Genomic DNA, 24,062 nt, shown 5'->3' on the forward strand with positions numbered 1-24,062 from the left:
AAAAGAGACAAAAATGTGAAAACAGCAAAAAAAAAATGGACTAAGAAAGGCAAAAGGGGGAAAAATAGTGAGAAGCAAAAACAAAAGTAGAAAAAAGGGTTAAAAGAGACAAAAATGGGAAAGCAGCAATAATGGGCTGAGCAAGTCAAAAAGGCGGGGTAAAAAATGGGCAGAAAATAAATTGTTAAAAGTTAAAAAGCAGCAAGAACTGGTTAAGAGTGGAAAAAAGCAGCAAAAATGGGTTGTGAGACAAAAAATGGATAAAATTTGAGGAAAAAGGGATGGAAAGGATCTAAAGTAGCATGAATAAGTAAGTTTAACATCAGAACTCAGTAATAGCTTTACACACTTTAAAGCTCCAAAATGAAGTAACTGTTAGCCATAATGTTAGCGCCAATGCTACTGATCAAACACACATGACCTGATATCCATGAAACACAACTGGGGAGGGTCCATTCTCTGGGTTTTTCAGGGGTCCAGCCAGTTCTTTGGGCAGGCCTGTCTGAATTAACAAATAATAATCCAAAGATATATCTTAAAAAAACAACTAAATCTGCAGGCTGGGAAACAGACATGAGTTCTGCTGTCAGGGATGCTGGAGTGTCTGTAGGCTGCTGTATTTCAAGGTTCCCCACTAAAGCCAGCCCCACTCCTTTAAGCCAATCAGAGGCCTCCATCTGGGGGGCAAAGATCTCACCCCAACAGACATTAATATTCACACACAAACACAGAAACAGGGAACAAACAAAGATCCACACAATGACAGAGGACTCACAAGAACAAAACACAGCAGCAATGCAGCTACAATATAACATTGGTATTTGGTATGTTTTACCAGAGTCCAGTAAACGGGCTGAAAACCTTTACTGTCATCAGAGTTCATTCATCCACACTGAGTCTTGCTGACGGTGGAGTAGAGAGGATCCTCTGAAGGTATGGCTGGATGTCTGACAGCAGAGTCGTCTGGACTTTGGTTTGCCTTTACAGCTGAATATTCACAGGCCGAGGAGCTCGGTTTCAGGGTCAGTCCCTCACTTCCAGCTCCGTAGGGGCTCTGCTGGAAGCTGATGGCAGAGTAATGCAGCGAGGCTGAGGGGTCGTTGGGAAAGTCAACTTTGGCGTAAATGGTTTTTGCTGCATATCGTGAGTCTGGATTTGGGACGCGCTCCTGTATCTCCTCATAGATGTAATCCTGCCAGGAAGAAAACATCCACATATAAAATCCCAACAACAGCCACTGCTCCTTGTAGCCGTGCTTCATTAATACTTCCTAAACACGTTAATAACTGGAAAACAGATGCCCTGATTGATCAGGAACCAATCATGATCATGTCTGTGGCTGAGAGGAGCTCTGTGTTTGCTCTAGTGGAATTATGTTGGCTGATTTAACCACCAGGTAATAATTAAACACATGAATCACATTAGATGAAACCATTTTGGCTTAAAAAGAAGTGATCAAGTCTTCTGCTGCAGCGTTGAGTCAGTCATCCTCCTCGTCTCAAAGCAGCTAAAGATTCCCCAGACGTTAAAACCCATGAGAGAAATATTGATCCAGTAATATCCAGGCTGAACTTGGCAGAATAAAGCTAGTTAGTGCAGAAAGGGCCCACTGATCCTCCTGAGACCCTGCATGTACAGATGAGGACATTACACTCTGGCTTTCCTACAATACAGTGATCAATTCTGCTATTACAACTTGGAAAATTGTCTGGCATTTCCTTAGAAGCGTTCTTGGAAAAATGGGAAATTTTTTTGGAATATGTTTGTTTTAGAGATTTTTGGAGGGTAGGTTGCTTTGGTATTTTAGATACTTTCATGTAATTTAAGGAATTTATTTGTAAATTTTAAGGAATTTAATTTGAAAATTTTGGGGGAATTTCCTTTGAAGTCTTACAAATTTTATTGTAATTTTTAGGGTTTGTTTTTTTTAGGGTTTGAAAATTTTCCACAATTTTCCTTGAACCTTTGGGAAATTAACATGTAAATTATTGGGAAGTGATTGGAAATCTTGTATGCATTTTTATACATGGTATATATCCTGGGGAACTGCTTGAAACTTGTTAGGAATTTTCACTGATTTTTAAAAAATTTATTTAGTTTATTTTGAAAGTTTCACTGAAACATCAGAGGAATGTTTAAGGATGTTTTTGTTTACTTAAAAAGGGTAATTTCTTGGAAATTAAAGGTAATTTGAGGGTTTTTTTGAGTTTTGGAAAATTTCTTATAATTTTTTAGGAAATCTTCAATGACCCCAAGGAGTTTAAAAGGGAAAAAAAATTCTTTGTCTAAATGAAGTGAAAAAAAAGTTTTGTAGTGTGCAGTAAGATGGATGTACTGTCCTCATATGCAGACATCATTTTTTGGTGAAATCTACTTCCTGTTCAGGAACAGAGTTTAGGTTTTATAAATATCACTGAAAATGTATTCTAAATAAAAGCATGGGTCTCAGAAGGTTATGGCAGGGGTGTCCAAACTACATCCCATGGTCTGCTTTTAATCTGCCCATGGTAAACTGAAGCCTTAGAAGGAAACACCTCCCACAGGAGAGCATGAAGCTGGGTTTGACTCTATTGCACTTATCAGTTTGCTGTGCTAAATCTGTAAACAAACGTCTGGACAAGAAGAATTCATGCTCATCCATGGCTAAGTTGGGATAACAGCATTAATGTGGACATATTGACAACAAAAGCAGATGATTTCACCCTGATGAGTGAAGACCAAAGGTTTATGGCAGCAAATTCGTGGCTTTCACGCCCATGACTGCATGGTGCAGAGGCCCTGAGGGCAAAAAGAGCTTAGGACAGAGCAGCTACCACTCAGCTCTACATGGTGCCATGTTTACATGCAGTAAACTGATGAATCAACCATGACTCTCCAATGTGGCTGGAGATTCATGTTTTTATGATATTCTTCTTCTTGTAAACTTTAAATGCAATGATTTATACTTGAGGAGATTTGCAGACCAGCACTTTTACTTCTGTTTAAGTCAACTTTAACCAAAGTAACTTTACTTTAACTTCAGTGAAATAATGTTGAACTCTTTCCACCTCTCTAATAAATCCTCTTTCTTACTCATTCTGATGCTCCATTTCAACTTCAGCACATCATCTTGACCGTGTCTGCATGATGCATTGGTTGCTGTTTTGTGATTGGCTGATATGAAATCTGAGCCAATGAGGTGGGTAGAAAGTGTTCTCTGAGTGTAGATTTTCATAATTACCTCTCTGGTGTTCTGCTCCGCTGTGCCGTTTCCTGTACTTCTTGATTTGGAGCATCCTGGGATACAGGAGGAAACCATGAGAAGGACTGATTACTAAAAGTGAAGCTGATTTCATCACTTCAGAAAATAAAGAACTGTTAGGAACAGCCAGAGCTGCTCTTGCTGATGAAGTTTTCATTGAACTGATAAAGACTGAGATGATAATCACAGTGTGTCTGCAGAGATGACTAAAGATTAAAGACAGAAACACTCAAAGCCGTGATAAATGTCACAGTTAGTCAGCTCTGCCTGGTTTCTACCAGACATCACAGGATGGAGATATAACCGCTGTGGTTTGGCTTGTGCACATTTGCACGTTCTGTTTATTGATGATGAAGATCTTACGTTTGTAGAAAAGGAAAGATGTCAGCATGAAGACCTGCAGGAGCACAGCTGCACAGATGACCCCAATGACGATGCGCAGACCTGCAAGAAAACACGATCAGCTTAGGAGTGAACTGAAAAAACAATGTCACCTTACTCTGACGTTTCTGCCCTAGTCCAGCCTTTCTGCTGCCTTCTAGCAAGAATGTGCAGATTGTTAGTTATCCCAGCATAAAATCAAAATAGTTATAAGGCCTTTTCCTGATATCATGTCAGCGTCATTAAATGAACAGACTGACGTCAGAACAAACTGTGAACCTTGTTTATTTTCCCTCAGTTGGACAGGTGTGTTAAAACCTGTCCAGGTGTGTTTCTGAAGGCCTGCATGAAAATTTCTTGAAAATATAAACGTTTTAATTGTTTTAAGAGATTGATTTTGACTTTTTTGTGAATTCTATCACTACACAAATTCTCAGCAGTCATTGGGACATGGAATGTCTTTTTCATTGTCAGCACATGATGACTGGAGTCCATTGATATTTCTCAGATTTTCACAGGGTAATACTAATGCTGCATGAATCAGCATCTTTGTAATCTAGGGTATTTATGGATTTAAGTTTAAGTTTAGACTCATATAGGATATAAATAGTGCTTCTCTTGAAGTGTATTTCAGCTCATGTGTAAAAAAATTTGCTTTATTTTATTTATTTATTGAAACTCTGCTGTCCAAATGTGCCTGTGTTCCCTTCATACACTTAGCACTTGGGCTCTGCCTCCTACAGTTTCTCTCTGCAAGTGTCTGATCTAATATCAGGATCATTTAGTGAGTCGCTCAGCATTCAGTGGTCAGGCTGCAACAGCTGATCTGAGAGGAGGGTTGTTGTGGATACGTAATGATTGCAGAATAACATCAACAGCATTACCTATATTAAAACTGTTAAAAGTAACAGGAGAGGTTCATAGTTAATATTAGACACCTCCCTTTTTCATGCATTACCCAGAGGGATGCTCAACTTCCTCTCTCTTCCTCTCTTCCAGGGGGCAGTTCATAAATGATCAGAGGTCCACAGGTTCTTCTAGTCCCATGTGAATAGTCTTTTAAATGCAGCACAGAGCACTGAATCACTGCAGGTATACATTTAGCACTGACAGGAGGTGACAGCAGGTTCTCTGAATGTGTTTTCTTCTTTTCCTTTTTTAACAGCAGACGCCCCACAGACGTTAGGCGTTATTGTCAAGATTTGACGGCTTTCTTCACTCACTTTTATATCCATCTAACTTGTATTTTATGTTACAATACGATATACTTTATTGTCCCCATGGGGAAATTTGTCTTGGACTCATAGTGCTGCACACATTCAGCTGCCATTACAATGCTAACATTAATTTAATATAAATAATCTATTATGATTAATAATGAACTAGAACATTAAGCACAATAAAACCCACAAGTACGTGGATTAGCACGTACGAATAAAGAGAGGGTACCAATGAGGACCAAGCACATACCCATACTGCACAAGGTGGAACAGAAATATTTTTAAAAAGCAGTAATGTCAGGTCACAATGGGGAAAAAATCCTATAAAACAAGACAGTATAATAACAAAAAGGCACAGAGAAAGACAACTTCACAACTGAACGGTCTACCTTTTCCCTTTTTCCTTTTAATCATTTTCTTTCTTTTTTTTATTTTCAAATATTCATTTCTTTTTTGTTAAAAGGAACCCTGCATGGTCAGAAAAATTCATCTTGTTGGATAGATATTTGTATCTCTCCAATCTGTACTGAACTAAAAACTCACTAGATATCTGCATTTTGAGTAATATGAACTTATAATTTCACCAAGAGGCCGCCATGTTTTGGTCCACGCTTGGCTATGACGTCACAGTTGTTCAGCCCTCCTCACGTTCCTGTGCAGCAGCAGGGGCACCAAAAAGGGGAGAATAAGGGGAAGGATTCTAGGGGCCCATGATTGACAGGGGCCCAGAGAGGCCCCTAATACAATTATAATACTGACAAAATAATATGACGCTCAGTAAAAAATGAACAATCCTGCATATATTTTATTTACAATGTATTGGTAACTCTAAGTTTATTTGTTCTGGAAACATTTCTCAACGTCCACCACCTCTCTATTTACGTAAAATGGTTCAGTCCACCTGCTCCATCAGACAGCCTTCAGAGTGCTAACTTTTCACAGACAGCGAGGGGAGGTGCATCGATTGGACTCCAGGTTGGCTGACTCCTGGCTCCAATTAGCTCTTGGAGAAGTCATTAGCCTAGGCGTTCACATACTTTTTCCACCCTGCACTGTGAATGTTTACATTTTTTGTTCAATAAAAACATGAAAACATAAGATTTTTGTGCAGTATTAGTTTAAGCAGACTGTGTTTGTCTATTGTTGTGACTTAGATGAAGATCAGAACACGTTTTAAGACCAATTTATGCAGAAATCCAAGAAATCCCAAAGGACTCACATACGTTTTCTTGCAACTATATGTTTCATGTCTATGCTAACCCCCTGGACCCCAGAAATCGTGACTTTTTCCCCTATTGTTTAAAACTGTAAGAATTAGTTTTTCTTAAATGTTTGAAACACGTTTTAAACATCTGGACTCTTCCTGCAGGTCACAATGATCTTACCTCCTCCCTTTCGATGGTCCTCTGGTGGGACAGGAGTTGGCTGAGCTGTAGGAACAGGAGATGAAGATGATGATGACGGTACTAACAGGAAGAAAAGGTGATTCACAAATAAACAGTATTACTTGTTCACATAGTTGTCAGTAGGTTTAAACAATAGCAGATGTGTTAAAACATTGGTACAGTCTCTGTCAGTCAAACATAGTCACTGATGGAGCACAGGGTTTGTCTGTGAGGATAGAAATGTTTAGAATAAGTTTTAGACAAAATCTATAATCTATCTAGTTTAAAATATCCAACTATAAGCTTTAGTCAAAAGTGAATAAATTTATAGACATACTGAAAGTTCACAGAGTTCATACTCTAATGAAGGATGAAGGCATGAACAGCTCACTGCTTCCCATCGTACTCACTCTCAGTCAACACCAAACCACATCCTGTGATTGTTTTTCTACGTAACTGAACAAACAAATGCTATTCTGAAAGTTCTTCTGAAAGTGTTTTTAATTCTATTTCTGTTGATGGGTATGACATTGTAAAATTACTTTTCCTTTCCTAAATCACAACGCCACCATCAGGCGGATGAGGTCCATATTTCTCATAGATAATGAGTAGGATGCCCAGATATAAAGGTGAGTCTCTTATTTCCAGCACATTCTGTCTCAGGAACTTTTGGCAGTAACAAAAAATATCACACCCACATAAAGCAACTGGTTCTACAACCCCAGTTCCAAAAAAGTTGGGGCACTGTGTAAAATGTAAATAACAACAAAATGTGTTAACTTTCAATTCTCATAAACCCATATTTATTTATCATAGAGCAAAAACAACATATCACAAACTCAGACCTGCCAACCTGTACACATTTTGTGTACCAGGTACGCAATTTGACGTGAATACGCTAATACGACTTGCCTCTCTAAACTACGCAAAATGCTGAGGACACGTGAGTTCTGAAGGAACTGTGCACCATCATACTCATGTCTGGCAGCAGATGCAGCAGCATGGAGAAGCAGTTTCAACCAATTATGCAGACTAGCGGAGAGTAAGGAGTCTGCTGAACCTATTGCATTATATCTCCACTCCCCCTCCTTCCTGCCCTCTGACTCCCTCCCCGTCCAATGACAAGGTGAGAGAGGCGCGTGCATGCCAGGCACGCAGTTTTACCTGTTGACACAAAAACATCACTCCACTTTGATTTAAGATTTGAAATTCATGTCCAGTCCTTTAATTTTTATTTCCTCTCGTCATGTAAAATCCTCTGCGTCTGGAGTGTGTGAGTGGCCTCGCTCAGCAGCTGATACGATGGCGAGAAAGTGACCTGCAGCAGCAGGGGCAGGCTCAGGGCAGTAGCAGTACAGGTGGTCGTCATGTTTAAGAGGAGCACTGCTTTAATCCCAATTTTTTAATCGAGGCAGGTAGACTGGACGATGTTAAAAACGAGTATCTGCTAGCTTACTTCTCCGTTCTCCTCGTTCTCTCCAATTACGCACTGATGGTCACGGTGCATTGGCTGTCAGTGAGAGAACAGAGCGCTCAGTCTGTGCTAACTTCTGATTAAATACTAATGTATAAAAGGATGCATTTTCTCTTCACTAATATTGTATCTGCTGCTGTTTGGTTAACAAGCTAATACACGTCTGAATGTGACATACAGGTCTGAATGACAGGGACAGACAGACAGCAGTGTCTGAGGGAGAGAGACAGGAGCACACTGCATAAACTTTGTGTGTATTTAAAGACATGATTTGGTGATAGATTTTTTGTTTTAATTACCATTTAACTCCAATAGTACTGATGTTATCATGACACTGTTAGAGAGAAAAGAGGGATTTATTCATTTACAATAGCTTTATAAACATCAGACCCCAGTGTGATAGTACAATATGGACCAAACTCTAACAGTGTTTAATGAATTTCTAATAATGTTACAATTTTTTTCCTATTACTCTGAGTATCAGTAAGGGGTGTCCAAACTATGGCCTGAGGGCCAACTGTGGCCCTTGGTCTTTGAATTGACCTGCAAGAAATGCATTAAAAAGGCCCACATAAGAACATTTTACTCTTTTTCTTAGTTTGACTGGGATTAACAATATTGGGGTTTATACAATATGGAGATATTTACAAATTAAATTTAGCCAATATCAATACCAATATAAAAATGCATAGACCTAACACTTCAGTCCTTGAAACTCAGTCTAAGGATGAACACAGAAACATATTTCAGTCTCTAGAACACATTGAAGTTTAAGTAATAAGGATGAACACAGAAAAAGACTTCAGCTGTCTGTTGGTCCTGCCTAAAGTTAAAAAAAAAAAAAAAAAAAAATGATTAAAGGATTCCAGCAGCAAACAGCAGCATGAATGGAGCTCATTTGCTTTTCTGTCTGATCTATCTCAAGGTCTGATTTCCAAATCATATTGTTCTAATCATCTTGAAGCACCAACACTTACATGAAGTTAGTCAGCTTCCTGCAGTTTACTCTAGTTTTGTGTCTGGATGTGGAGATGAACCATCAGTGTCTCTTTTCTCTGCTGCACCCCAAAATCCTTAACAATGATTGGCTGTTAGCTTTGTTAGACATTAATGTAGGGCTCTAATTTAGGCTGTTTTGGTTTTGTTTTTAAGTACTTTCACCTACTGAGCATATATTTCTGTTACATGTTGGTTTTAGAGATGCAACAAACATTTTATAAATTGTGCTACAGGTTTTAAATTTAAAAGCCTCCCATGGACAGGTGTTGAAAATTAGCACTTTATTATAAACACTAAGCTCAAATTTGGGTTTAGAAAGGTGATTTCAGTTAGAAATTCCTCATTCCTGCTCAGAATGGTGGAAAATGGAGAGCTCTCTGAAAATGAGGGAGTTCGCACTGAAGCACTCCATGATGCTGGATGGTCTCTGAGACAGGTGGTCTGATGAATTTGTTGGTCGCTGTATGCATGTATATACATATGAACGTGTGATTGTGTATATACAATACATATGGATGCCTAGAGTGTGTGTATTTCTGGGGGAATTCTGGCTTTTGTGGCGGTTCTTTGCACCAGCCTGGAACTTTTGCACAGTGCAGTATATCTGTACATTTGTGTATATAATGTTTAAATTATGTAACTTTCATTCATGAATACAAATGTAACAACAATCTGTAAGTATGAGATAACATTGTACCAGAGAATAAGGGGTAGGACTAGATAAGTTTTACTTCCTCCTACTCCTTTTCGAACATGAAAATTATGATGGACAATGCATTTTTGTTATCTTTCTACTCTTTTGTTCTTTTCTTCCTTTGTACTTTTCCTTTTCTATATTTATTCTGTTTTCTCTTTTTTGTTTTTTATGCTTTATAATTTGACTGTCAACATGTTCGAAATAAAAAAACATTAAACTAAATTAAACTAATAAACAGCTGGAGGAGAATTTTGACACTAATTAGTTTAACAGGTCAGCAACATGACTGGGTATAAAAGGAGCATTTTTGAGAGGCAGAGTCTCTCAGAAGCAAAGATGGGCAGAGGTTCACCAATCTGTGAAAAACTGAGGCTAAGAATAGAGGAACAATTTCAGAAAAATGTTCCTCAACATGAAAATGTTAGGACTTTGAATCTCCCTCCATCTACAGTCCATAACATCATCAACAGATTCAGAGAATCTGGAGAAATCTCTATGAGCAAGGGACAAGGCTGAAGGGGCCCTCAGGGGCCACTGCATTAAAAACAGGCATGATTCTGTAGTGAAATCACTGCATGGGCTCAGGAACATTCCAGAAATCATCGTCTGTCAACACAGTTGGCCGTGCCATCCACCAATGACAGTTAAAGCTGGATCATGGAGAGAAGAAGCCATATGGACAGGATCCAGAAACACCGTCTTCTCTGGACCAAAGCTCATTTAACATGGACTGAGGAAACATGGAAAACTGTTCTGTGGTCAGAGGAATCAAAACTTGAAATTCTGTCTTAAAACCACTGATGGGACTGTCCAGCTTGTTATCATGGAGAGGTTTTAGAGCAACATATGCTCCCATTCAGACAATGTCTCTGTCAGAGAAGGCTGCCACTATTTCAGCAAGACCATGCTAAACCACATACCACATCCATCACAACAGCATGGCTTCACAGAAGGAGAGTCCAGGTCCTGAACTGGTCTGCCTGCAGTCCAGACCTTTCACCAATAGAAAACACACTCACTCCTCCACAGTGCTGAAGAGGAGACGCCTTCACTCTCAAACACACATGCTAAAAGATAGAAGCTAGAAAGAAGATAAAACTATTGGGACTGAATAACGACTAAAATGTATGGACTTTCTCTTTTACTAAAGCTGAATCACAAGGTTATTGAGTTTCTGTTGACTAAAACTAGACAAAAACTTCCAAAATTTCTCAGTGATTATTTCAGGATGAGGGGTTAGGACGGGTAGTTAGGGTTAAATCATGAGCCTGCACTCACCCTCCAGCTCCACCAGGTGAGATCTACTCTGAAGAGGATTGACGCCACCAAAGCAACAGGACCGGACAGGGTACCAGGCCGCACACTGAAGGCATGTGCAGATCAACTAGCAGGGGTGCTGACAAACATCTTCAACTTGTCCCTGCAACAAGGTGTTGTTCCCACATGCCTCAAATCCACCACCATTGTCGCTGTTCCAAAGAGCCAAGCAGTCAGGTGCCTCAATGACTATAGACCAGTTGCCCTGACACCTATTGTGATGAAATGCTTTGAGAGACTTGTCCTCTCCTACATCAGGACCAACATCCCTGCTGACCTAGATACCCACCAGTTTGCATACAGGGGGAACAGATCTACAGAGGAAATCTCCATCGCGCTGCACACAGCACTGACCCTGACCCACTGAACCTGCTGTTCATAGATTTTACCTCCGCCTTCAATACAGTGGTCCCCCATGATCTGATTGAAAGGCTCACCAACTTGGGCCTAACCACACCAATCTGCTCATGGATCCTGGACTTCCTGACCAACAGGCCACAAAACATCAGGGTGGGTAACCTCACATCATCCACTCTCATCCTTAACACCGGGGTACCCCAGGGCTGTGTACTCAGCCCGGCCCTCTTCACCCTGTTCACACAAGACTGCACAGCCATCCACCCCTCCAACACCGTGATAAAGTTTGCAGATGATACCACCATAGTGTGTCTCATATCAGGCAATGATGAGACTCACTATAGAGAGGAAGTCCAACACTTAGACAGATGGTGCTCATCCAGCAAACTGGTCCTCAATACTGCCACAACCAAGGAGGTTATCCTAGACTTCAGTAGAACCAGGAAACTCTCTCACCTTCCCCTCCACATCAATGAGGAGGAGGTTGAGAGGGTAAACAACACCAAATTCCTGGGCCTCCACATCACCAGCGACCTTTCATAGACACACAACACCAACCACCTTGTGAAGAAAGCTCAACAGACTTTTCTTCTTACGGAAACTGAAAAAGCCAGACTCCCCACCCAGCTCCTGGTGAACTTTTACAGGAGCACAATAGAGAGCATCCTCTGCCACTGTGTCACAGTCTGGTACAGCAGCTGCACTGCAGAAAACCTCAGGGACTTGGCCCGGGTGGTTAAGACGGCACAGAGGATTGTGGGGACCAGGCTCCGGGAACTGGACTCTGTTTACACTAGCCGACTACAAAAGAGGGCTAGGAACATTGTCAAGGACCCAAAACACCCAGCTCATGGACTGTTTATCCCTTCCATCTGAAAGGAGATACAGGACAATCAAAACACGCATGAGCAGACTGAGAAATAGCTTCTTCCCCAGAGCTGTTGCATCCCTCACCCCACCCCTCCCACAACAAAAATAGATCTGCCCCCCTGTGCCCCCCCTACACTTAACTTACTTTCAGATGTACTCATCCCCACTGAATGCCAGTATGTCGGATGCACTATGTAAATGAGACTGTAACCACCAATGTCAAATGCAACTGTTTAATACCTGCACTTGCCAGCAGTGAACCTCTACTCCACTACTTAAAAACTTGCACTGTGTACACGTTATTTAATGTTTACACATGTCATAATGTTTACACTCCACTCAGGGAAGCTTTTCACAGTGCAATATGATTCATTCTCTCTCTTTACTATTGCGACTCTCTCTTTTACTGTTGTTATTGCTATTGTAATTTTATTTTATTGTATTTATTCTTTTTTTATTCTATTTTATTACCCTTATTGTATTTTATCCTAATTTTACTGCTGCTGGACTGTGAGTTCCAAACAAAATTTCATTGTACCAACAACAATGACAACAAAGTCTTTCTGATTCTGATTCTGAATGAGACTCACCAACAGTCAACAGCATCCTGTGAGTGAACGTGTGGCTCTTTGTTCCATCAGTGCTCTTTTCTCCACACCAGTACGTCCCATTGTCTTTTAGATTCACCGCTGTCAGAGTTACCCAGATTTTATTCTCCTTTTTGTCAACTCTCATGGTAAACCTTCCTCTGGTGTTTTTATCTGAGGTGCTTATAAGAGGATGACACAGAGAAGGATCTTCTCCTTTACAGACAAATTTCTCTGATTCATCTGCTGAATATTTAAAAAAGAAATCTAAAGTTTCCCCGACCGTTGAACGCTTTTTGAAGTCAGTAACAGCTGCAGACAGGAAGGCAGAAATAAATCACACAGTTAAACATTTTATTTCAGAAACATGATTATCAAACTTGTCCTGTTTTGTGTGATATAAAGACAGTTAAATAAAGGGAGACTCACTTTGAATCTTTAGTTGTATTTTGCTGACTCCAGCTCGATAACGTCCATCTCCAGACTTCAGTCCACACCAGTAAACACCACCATGCTCTGAGTTGACGTCACTGATGGACACGTTGAAGCCTTTATCAGTTTCTATGAGGCTGAACGACCCGTTTGACCCCCCAGATTCTGTGGATAAAATATCTTCACAGATGGAGCCTCTCTCTTTACAGAAAATCTGGACTTCAGACTCATTTTTGTCTCCGGGGTATTCACATGTGATGGTAGTTTTAGCTTTTTTGTACGCTGTTTGGACGTACGGTACCTGGCGCTCAGATTCATCTGTGAATTAAACAGCAGGAACTTTTAAAGCACATTTAAACCCAGAAGGTGTTCAGAGACAGGGAAAAATAAACTACAGTGTTAAAGGATCACCTACATAAACTCAGTTCTGAAAAAGTTGGGCTGAATAAACTCACACATAAACCAAATGTTTCTCACCTGTCTCTACCTTTAGGTCCAGGGTGTTGAAGGAATTTCTACTGCCAAATTTACATCTCCACTGCCCATCATCCTCCTGTTGAAGCTGTTTGATGATCACCCTCAGATTTCCTTTACTTTTGTCATGGTACATGGACACTCTGTCTTTGATTTCCCACTCATAACTTTTAGAACTTGTTTTAATTGGTTTTGATTGATTCATCACACTGACAGTGTGATAGTTGTTTCCATTCGGATTTTGGCAGGTAAAATCAATCCATCCATCTTGGCATCCTGTCACTTTATACGATGGGTCAGCACCTGTAGATCAGACAAAGAGAACAGCTTAACACCAACCCAGAGCTCCGGAAAATCTCCTCATTTACTCTCTTATACACTTTAAATGCATCGCTTTAGTTTATAATGTTCATTTTTATCATTATGAACAGTTAGGAGTGTTTTGCCCATTTAACCTGGGGGGATAGATTTTTTAAGACATTAGATTCGCGGAGGCAACTTCTGCTGTGCGTCGGATGGTTAAGGCCTCCACGTCATCCATTAATCCCTGATAATTTGACACCTTGACGGGCATTAACCCTTACTTATTTACTGATAAAGACATTTATTATCCCTATTTCAACTGGTTTAGCGCGCTGCCATGCTAGGAGGTAACTTGTATTTCCTGTTTAAGCCTGATAACGTGAGTTTAGAGCTGACAGAATTCTACGGACAGTCAGAGGACTGCAGGTAACTTATCAACACCAAATCAGAGAGAAAAGATTGTTATATGACATTTTCTGGTTGGAATCAGAACCTCAAGTTCTATCTAAAGGACAGCCAGTTCATATTGTCCTCCTCTTGATACATTGATAACTGTTGTCAATAATCCTATTTACAATTGTTCCTTAGATTCCTTTTTGTGAGTAAAAACCTGCTTCAATTACATACAGCGCTTCTGTTGTAGAATGATTGACACTCTTTGACCCCCCCCCCCCGTCAACCTGTGAGCTCGCACTCAGTCGTGGAGATAGTGGTGAAATCAGCATACGGTGAGCAGCCAGGATCACTCTCGTCGTGTGGCCAGGCTGTCACCAAGACAGGGCAGGATTTTTGTCACATGGTCTGACATGTTGCCATCGTGAACGACAAAAAATTCTGTAGCCTTTACATCTAGCTGTTGCCATGGAAACCCATTCATGAACCTCCTGCTGCAGTTTTAGTGTTTACATTAATGCCAGTGGAAGTTGAGAACTCCTCAGATATGGAATCAGCAGAGACTTGGAGACTTTATGCACCTCAGCAGTTACTGAGCCCTCTCTGTGATTTTAGGTAGTCTTCCACTTTGAAGCTTTGTTGCTGTTGTTCCTAAACTCTTCTACTTTCTAATATCTCTGACGGTTGACTGTGGAATATCCAGCAGGGAAATTTCACCAACCATCTTATTGCAAAGGTGGCATCTATCACAGTACCACACTGGAAGTCACTGAGCTCTTCAGAGCGACCCGTTTAGGATCACATGGGTTTGAGAATGGACACTGCATGGCTAGGTGAGGATTGTGGGAACAGGTCTGATTGAAACAATAATTAAAAGGGGGGAAAAATACTTTTGTCCATATAGTGTAGCTTGCTTGCTGCTGATACTGTGCAGACATGTAAGCAGGCGTGGACTCTGACCTCAGCCTCAGAGCTCGTTCCCAGCGTTTGTTGTTTTGAGGTTACAAAAGTCGACGTCAGCCTTCTCCTGTAGTGTCTTTTATAAAGAGCTGGAGCTGACACGCTTTTCTGCTCAGGACGCTGTGAGGTGAAAATAGTCAGCTTCATTTATTTTGTTTTGAAAATTATGAATGTCTTTATCTTCTTTATTAAGAGATAACAGGACAATGTGTCTAGACACGACCAGTGTTGGTGTAACACGGTACAAAGTCACATGTTACAGTAATCACATTACATTTGTCTGCAACACAGTAGTGTAACACGTCACTGCTGCTGACTCAGTAAAGACATTACTGCTACTGTAAAATAATACGCTTGTTACTTTCTGTCCTGTAAATCTCAACTTGGTGTGTAACAGGAGCAAGGAGAAAACAAATCAAATGTCCCATTTGCACGCTCATGCAACGCTCACTGATCCAGGAGACTGACACATCAGCTCAAGACTACGCAGGAGGGAGAGGGAGGGGGAAACGGCAAGGTGGTTCAAAGAAGGACATCCTTAGATGAGCGCAGATATGAACACTACTTTGGATTTGATGCACTAATGGAAAAAAAAGTGACGTTCAGACGGTACCCTGACAAGACACTTTTCTCTGTATGACGTGAACTTTGTATCAAATCTTTCACACACCAGCAAACACAGCGACACAAACATAAAAGCTAAAAAAAACCCAGAGTCTGTGTTTGATGCCGACACCTACCAACCAGCCAAAGCTGGAAACCACAAAAGCTGAGACAAACAGGCCTGTGGCAGCGTGTGCTGTAGGGTGGCGGAAACACTGCGTTCTGTGGTCCTGCTCTCCGTGAGGTGCTGTTCTGGTCTGACATCTTTTTTCTATTAAAGAGCAGAAAGGAGAGCTTCTGTTCTATACTCCTTATTAGAAGGGTTTGTGTTAACTGTAGTTCTCTGTAGAATTATCAGAGACAGTCTACAGAACACAGATGGACTCAACTGCTGAATAACTTCTCATGGAGCACATGAACACTTAGCCCCGTCTGGTCACATCACCTCTTGCGGCTCAGAGCCAACCCCCAAGTGGCTCAGCCTGTGGTCATGCCAGAGATGCAGAGGGCAACCTGTTTCACAAGTTTTCGTAAATTCCCACAGTGTGTTAGACCATGAATGCAACACTCTCTGTAGCCTAGCAACAGTCTACACTACAATTCACTGCGTTGTTTTGAAGCATGGCTAGGGATGCTGACAGAAGTAGCCCCAAGATACAGAGTATAAAACATGTCCTTTTCAACTGAAGCTACAACTGTGCAAATTTAGTTTTTATGCACTTTAAGACTTTCTTAGGACATTTCTGTTACGCGAAATTAATGTGTATAGTCATACATGTTGTATTTGAGAGTTTGAAATACCCAGCCCTGATAGACAGCACTGAAAAGCTTTTGGCTTGAACATACTGACACATTAATCTGCCATTATTTCAGGTTTCTGAATTCCCTGCTGTTACAGCCGTCTGAATATTTTACCTAGTCTAGTCCCTGCACCTGCTTGGCTCATCTGTGAATATACAGCCTCTTTTAGGACTTAAATTAGCCACTTGTGACTCTCACTTCTGCTCCTGTAGTCTCTACTTTCAGACCAAAGTCTTCTGTAAATCAGAGAAAGTTCTGAGTGCTTGTTATGAAGCAGTAACCCCAGAATAACACATTTATTTATTCAAAAAAAGTGACAGAAATAAAATGATGGAGTTATCCCACTGTTTACAAAGGAGGCTGTTAACTATAAATATATAAATAAACACCTTTTAAATGATCAACTACTGAGGAACTGTTTGCTAATACTTTTAAACAACATCAATTCCAAAAAAGTTGGGGCGCTGTGTAAAATGTAAATAAAAACAGAAGTGATTGTCAAATGTCATAAACCCAAATTAGATTCACAGTAGAACAGAAACAACATACCAGATGTTAAACCGAGACATTTTACCATTTCATGACAAATATTTTTAATTTGATGGCAGCAACACATCTCAAAAATGTAGGGACAGGGAAACAAAAAGCTGGAAAAGTAAGTGGTACTAATGGAAAACAGCTGGAGGAGCATTTTAACACTAATTAAGTTAATTATCAACAGGTCAGTCACATGATTGGGTTTAAATGGGAATTTTAGAGAGGCAGAGTCTCTCAGAGGTAAAGATGGGAGATAAACTGAGTCTAAAATTGTGGAGAAATGTATGAAAAATGTTCCTGAATGTAAAATAGTGAAGACTTTGAATCTCCTTCCATCCACAGTTCATAATATCATCAACAGATTCAGAGAATCTGGAGAAATCTCTGTGAGCAAGGGAGAAGGCTGAAGGTCAATAACGGATGCCGCTGATCTTGGGGACAACATTCCTCTCCCAAAACTTCACCATCTGGTCTCCTCACCTCCCAGATGTCCACAGACTGTTGACACAAAGGTAAACATGGACCTGTCCTTACTTTTCTGAGATGTGTCGTTGCCATCAAATTCATCACAGGCTTTGAACTGTTCCAGGATAATCAGCTTGATGGTCCCTCTCCTCTTTGTTACTATTTTACATTCAGGAACATTTTTCTGAAAATATTCCACAATTTTTAGACGAAGTTTATCTCCCATCTTTACTTCTAAGAGACATTTCCAGCCTTGTTGTCTCTACTTTTTTGCGATTTGTTGCTGCCATCGAATTCAAAATGAGCTAATATTTGTCATGAAATGTTCAAATGTCTCAGTTTAACATCTGAATGTTGTTTCTGTTCTATTGTGAATAATTATGGGTTTATGAGATTTGACAATCACTGATTTCTGTTCTTACATTTTACACAGCACCCCAACTTTTTTGGAATTGGTGTTGTACATTGAGATTTTCTTTCTAAATATTATCAGTTACATTAAAACATAAAACTGGGGGTTGCTGGTGAGTTTGTGTTGGTTAGTAGTTTAGATACAGACCACTGGTGAATCGGTTTATCTGGGGTTTAATTGTTGTTAATACGGTTAAATAAAGTCAGAATCATTTGACTCACCTGTCACCAGTGAGAGGAGCAGAAGGAGAAATATTCTCATCCTGTCGATCCTGAATCCTGAAACTGTCTGTGAAATGAAAACTCTTCTCCGGACCAGTTCCTCCTTTTGGTTGTGTTGCAGTGTTTGCAACCGTCTGTGTTTCCTGTGATAACACTGACAGCATGAAAATCACCCTCCTCCTCCTCCTTATCCTGTTCTTTCAACCTTCTTTACACTGCTAAACTCCCTTACATGAACCTTTTTAACTGTGTTACAGCAGGGTTTAGGCTCACAGCAGTTAATTTACCTCACTGATGAGAAATAAAATAAGAGGCCTGAAATGAAGAAACACATCAGCCGTTATTTATTCATGTATTTAACAGAAAGCTGAGAAACAACTGAGCTTCATTTTTAGCTATTTCCCATTCTGTCTACAGGAAATGAAGTCACAGTCACTAAAAATGATCCGTCTTGTTTTCTGTCTGTCTGTCACTGAGGGTATGTGAGCCATAACAAGCCAAGGCCAGTGACAAACACAGCAGAGACAACAATCTGTATACAAATATGTCATTTATAGAATGTAAAAAATTGTTCAATAGGAATAAAGAGATGAAATAAACAGGAAATTTAGGTTTCAAAAATATTATGAGAGACGTGAAATATGTATACAATAAAACAGCACATGACACATGGTAGATCAGGGGTGTCAAACTCAAGGCCATGGGCCAAATCCGGCCCGTGGAACAGTTAAATCCGGCCCGCAAGATCATATTATCATGAAAGCCAGGATTCAAAAGCAGACACTCAGGAAGGGTTCAAGTCCGTTTAATAACTAAGGTAGTTCGGTACACAGATGATCAATCAAAACAGGCGGAGGTAACCAAATCGGCAGGCTATACACGAGGAATCTAAGAACAGTCACTGGGTCTAGGTCACGGGGAAATCAATCAGAAAGAATGCTCGAAAGTAAGTACACAGGGTAACAAGACGATCTCGCACAGAGGACGGGGAGTGAATGAACTAAATACAGAGGGAAGACGACAATCAGCCAGGGATCACCAGGTGCAGCCACTCAGACAATCGACACAGGTGAGACACATGAGGATGATCAGGACGCGAGGAAAACAGGTAGGGGTGGGCAGGAAGGAGTGATCTGGAAAAGAGACACAAGGTAAGTAACCAAAATAAAACAGGAAATGACAAGACTAGAAACATGAGGGAAAAGTAACTTAACTAACTCAACCCAGGGATGTGACACATATGATATTTCTGTTATAACTGGCCAATCAGTATGCAAATTTCCTCAGGTATAAAAATGTGAACTTATCCTCGATGATTTAAGATCTCCTTGTTAAGTCATAAAATCTGAAAAAGTAAGGAGTAAAAATATTTGAATAAAAAGTCAGGAATGTGGGAAAATAAATGGATTTGTGTTTTAATTTTCAATTTGCATCTCACAATTAGGACTAAAACTTGGGATTTTGGCTTTTTATTCAGATTTGAAGGGGACCTTCTTGCAACAGCAGTTTTGAGATCTCTCCATAGGTGTTCAATGGGATTTAGATCTCATTGCTGGCCACTTCAGAACTCTCCAGTGCTTTGTCTCCAACCATTTCTTAGTGCTTTTTGAGATGTGTTTGGAGTCATTGTCCTGCTGGAACACCCATGACCTCTGATGCAGACCCAGCTTTCTGACACTAGGCCCTACATTGCGACCCAAAATCTTTTGATAGTATCCAGATGTCATGATTCCTTGTACACAGTCAAGGCACCCAGTGCCAGAGGCAGCAAAACAACCCCAAAACATCCTTGAACCTCCACCATGTTTAACTGTAGGTACTGTGTTCTTTTCTTTGTAGGCCTCATTCTGTTTTCTGTAAACAGTAGAATGACGTGCTGTTCCACAATTTTTCTTCTGGTTGTACGATGGTAGAGCCGTGTTGTAGAGCTCAGGATATTCCAACACCAACATTATGAGCTCCTCCATTGTTCGCTTTGACCCGCGAAGCCGGCTATTTCTGGGTTCTCTCCCTCCTTTGATGTGATTGGCTGCTGCCAGGCAGCTGCCGCCAGAAAGTTCAACACGCTGAACTCCGGGCGGCAGGGCAAAATCTGTGCTCGTTGACGTGGGCGGCAACCACTTCTGGGTCCTACCGTCGCGGTTAAAACTGCTTCCCGTCTACCGCCCTTCCCTCATTAAAATGACTGGAGTTGCCACGTGGCAGTGTGAAAAAGACTTTACTCAGGTACATTTTTGCGAACTCCAGTCTGGCTTTTTTACGTCTCTTTGTCAGCAGCTGGGTTCTCCTCGGTCTCCTGCCATAGCGCTTCATCTCATTCAGATTGTATAGTTCATTTTTATCCTCAGTAATATACACACAGTACTCCATCATAACAAAATGAAAACAGAATTTTGCCTGATGATGTGACAACTGCGCATGCACACATAACGATTGTGATCAAAAACCAATAAACTTTTCAGCCTAATATTTAACATAAATTTCTGTTAAATTCAGTCTCCACTGATGTTGTTTACCGCAGTGGTTCGCAACCTTGGGGTCAGGACCCTCTTAAGGGTTGGCAAGACACTGAGAGGAAGTCACCAGATGCCTTTTAAAATAACAAGAATATTTTTTAAATTACACTGTTGCCACTTTATATAGGTGACTGTGCAGGTGCCTGTTAAAAACAATGCAAACAGAGGTGACACGCTGTGAAAATTTCTTGTTTTAAGTGAAATATTTTTGTACAGGATGGTTGTGGTTATGAATCAGAATGAATTTTTATACTCATCCGTAGTATAAATGGGATGCAAACTTTATACGGGATTAGTTCAAACGCAGCAGGTAAGTCGAGTAGAAAGACGTGCTGACTGTGTTAACCTGTGATAGCCTGTTGACTCATGATAAATTCCATGCTTGGTTATGTTTGATTAAAGAAAATGTATAAAAGTTTAGTCTACGTGGCAGCATGTGGGGCTTTCATGAGTTTGGAAAGCGTAAGAAGGTTACGGGAAAATTAAATATGTCTGTCATTGTCTGTTTAGATAATGACAGCACATGTTAAACTACCCGACTCGTCAACACGGAATAACCCACCTGAACTCTTCTGTCTGGGATGGTTAAGTGTCATTTTACGCTGACATATTATGGGGCCATATGACTAATACAGAGATCAGTAAGTTCCCTCTTAACCACAAAAATGTGATATTAATCATTGCATGCATTGATTTGTATGTGTGTGGATACATTGTCCACACAGTGTGGTAGCAATGCATGAAGTAGGGACTCGATCTGATCTTAAAACAAAATTGTTAGTATTAGCACATATCTCTCATCCAAGACAGAAGAAAACAGAAACATTTGCGTACAAGATTATTGCTTTATAATTTAGAATTCTGTGAACATGTTAGGATTGTGACATTAATCAGATTTGTATGACTTGTATCAGAAGTTAATGTAACCAAACACACCATACCATAGCCGACAGCAGTCCCAATCAACCCTCCCGTCCCAATGCAAGCAGAGTGATAAATAAGAAGTTTTCATTGTAAACTGCACGTACATTTGACCATATAAAGAGAGATGATACCAAGACATGCCCTTATATTGCTGCAGTTATCCCTTTGATTGTGCACTCTGTAGGTTCAGATCTGGAATTTTTTTATTTTTTTAGATTTATTTTTGTGCCTTTATTAGATAGAGGAGGACAGTGGATAGAGTCGGAAACAGGGTCAAGAGTGGGGGAGAGGCATGTGGTAAAGGGCCTTATGCTGGATTTGAACCCGGGCCGCCCATGTACATGGGGAGCGCCTTTAACCACTAGGCCACCTGCTCCCCTCAGATCTGGGATTTGGTGGTTAAGAGGGAACTTAATGATCTCTGTATTAGGTCTTGTACACATGTAGCCGGGAATCTGGTAAACCGCAAATATTTTTATACGTGAAGGCCTGTCATCCACACGAAACTGCAGTTTTACGTCACTAAAAATGATCTTTTCTGAAAACTCCGGCCAAAGTGGAAAATTATTTGCAACAATAATTTGCAATATTTGCAACAGATCTGCATGTGTGCAGAGTTTTGCAAATTTGTACACAGATCCACAAATGCATACACTAATCTGTAAATATGTAGACCAGTTTGTAATTGTGGACTTAGTTCATTTTGGTTCAGAATCTTCCTCTCAATTGGCTGTCATACACACGTGACTTTTGCAACACTTGTACCGCGCACGATTTGTACTCAGATCCGTAAGCGTGTACTTAGATCTGTAAGCCTAAGGGTTGGGTCTGTTGTCCTCAGCGCAGGCTCACAGGCAAGGCTGCCTTTCTCATCACATCAGAATCACACAGGAGGAACAAGTTAAGACTTAGTAACGGCTCTATATAACGTCTGTGTGAAAGGAGAAATGTTATCGTATTATACTGCTGTTGTTGTTATTCATATTTTCATTGAAAGAGTGAATAAAATAATGACTTCCCTATCTCCAAAATCGTATCACAGCGGTGGTTGAATTGCCATCGCTAATTGTGCTGTATTTAACAGAAATCCCCATTATGACGCTGTATGAGCCGGGTGATGTTAGCAGTTATATTGATGGAGTGGTCTGTTACATTTCTATTTATGTAAATAACAGGCGAAGAGAAAGATTGTCGGTCTTGCACAGAGCTAAATGGCATCGACCAATGTTGACATCTAAATTCCATTACTCCAGTGATGATGGATTTTTTTGATCAAGTGGCTGAGTTGCAGTGTCGCATACTTTCATTCATGTAGTGCTGAGTTCGATCCTTGCAATGTTCTGAAATTTTTTTCTTATTACCTGGCCAGGAAACATATAGGACTTGAAAATTTGCTTTAATGTGTGATCAAAACAACCGGCCCGACGAAATATAAATTTCAGTCCATTACAGTTCGCACTAAACAGTCAATTTAATATTTTGATTATTTGCTCTGACATCACGACGATAGCTCCGTCACCTGCCCTTAAATGTGCAGTGTGTAAAACTGAATATCAACATCTAGAAGTGGGTTCTAGATTGCATTTCTCTGCTGGAAACTGTGGCAACCAGTTGAATTTAATGTGTATCTGTAATGTGAATACAAAACAATAAAATACAATAACTTTATTTATCCTTTTTTTCCTCTATGTTACCATGGAAACGTGTAAAACTCCAAGATGGCGGCATCCATGGAGGGGACCCTCTCTATGTATGAATTAAAGGTTTATTCTGAGTTGTTTTTTCAAAATAGCTATTTTTGAATTTAGATGACTAAACACTTATTTAGATAGACCGTTTTAGAAATTGTTTGCTTTATTTTACCAAGTTTGTTCAGCTAAATGCTACTAGGCTAAATATTACACACTTTACCTTTAAAATAGAAAATTGCTCTGCAGTCCCGTGAGCAAAAGAATCCCAACATAAAAACTTAATCGATAGCGAAAGTTCTGCTGTGGCTACCAGAAAAACTCTGAAATTAGAGACCTCAGAGTCACCTGGCTCTGCCCAGTGTGGTGCTGATCCTGCACCTGCAGCACAAACGGCGTCAGTGTGATGACCCTTTGCCCACTGGTGAAGACTCCCTCTACCTCTCATCTACTCCTGCCCACACGGATTCTGGCCTGAAGCTGATTCACTGAAAGCATCCAGCATTACAAACACTGCGTACATTTCCTGGCCTGAGTGATTAAATTCGTGATCAGTGCTTAAGAGTTACCAGCAAAAAACAAACAGGTAATAAGAAACAGATTTTTAGAACATTGCAAGATTCAAACCCAGGACTACATGAATGACAGTCTGCGATACTGCCACTCAGTATGGTGGCCGAGAAGTCTCACACGAATGCAAATTCAAAACGCTTTGCAAAAAGAAAAAACACGACGACATTTGAGAAAAAAACTTACTTACTCGGACCTGATAGTCTGCTAACGGCTCCGTTAGCAATAAAGTTAC

General features: G+C 40.4%; 1 protein-coding gene across 5 annotated transcripts in view; it reads right to left on the reverse strand.

The window, feature by feature from the left end:
- LOC121505130 overlaps window positions 1–24,062 on the reverse strand; it is a 95,777-nt gene continuing 71,715 nt past the window's right edge. The window contains exons 1-8 of one of the 5 annotated variants that reach the window (XM_041780229.1): window positions 18,130–19,525; window positions 13,438–13,737; window positions 12,958–13,278; window positions 12,532–12,840; window positions 6,228–6,308; window positions 3,605–3,685; window positions 3,221–3,276; window positions 1–1,192 (exon numbers count right to left, since the gene is read on the reverse strand). In XM_041780229.1, coding sequence (XP_041636163.1) covers window positions 884–1,192; window positions 3,221–3,276; window positions 3,605–3,685; window positions 6,228–6,308; window positions 12,532–12,840; window positions 12,958–13,278; window positions 13,438–13,737; window positions 18,130–18,169 — 1,497 coding nt within the window. In that variant the 5' untranslated portion in view covers window positions 18,170–19,525 and the 3' untranslated portion in view covers window positions 1–883. Of the gene's footprint in view, window positions 1,193–3,220; window positions 3,277–3,604; window positions 3,686–6,227; window positions 6,309–12,531; window positions 12,841–12,957; window positions 13,279–13,437; window positions 13,738–17,377; window positions 17,530–18,129; window positions 19,526–24,062 lie in introns of those variants that run through there. The other 4 variants (XM_041780230.1, XR_005991543.1, XM_041780241.1 and 1 more) reach the window with 4 other exon arrangements.

This window comes from Cheilinus undulatus, linkage group 3, assembly GCF_018320785.1.
Source record: "Cheilinus undulatus linkage group 3, ASM1832078v1, whole genome shotgun sequence".
In the NCBI taxonomy this organism is placed as follows: domain Eukaryota; kingdom Metazoa; phylum Chordata; class Actinopteri; order Labriformes; family Labridae; genus Cheilinus; species Cheilinus undulatus.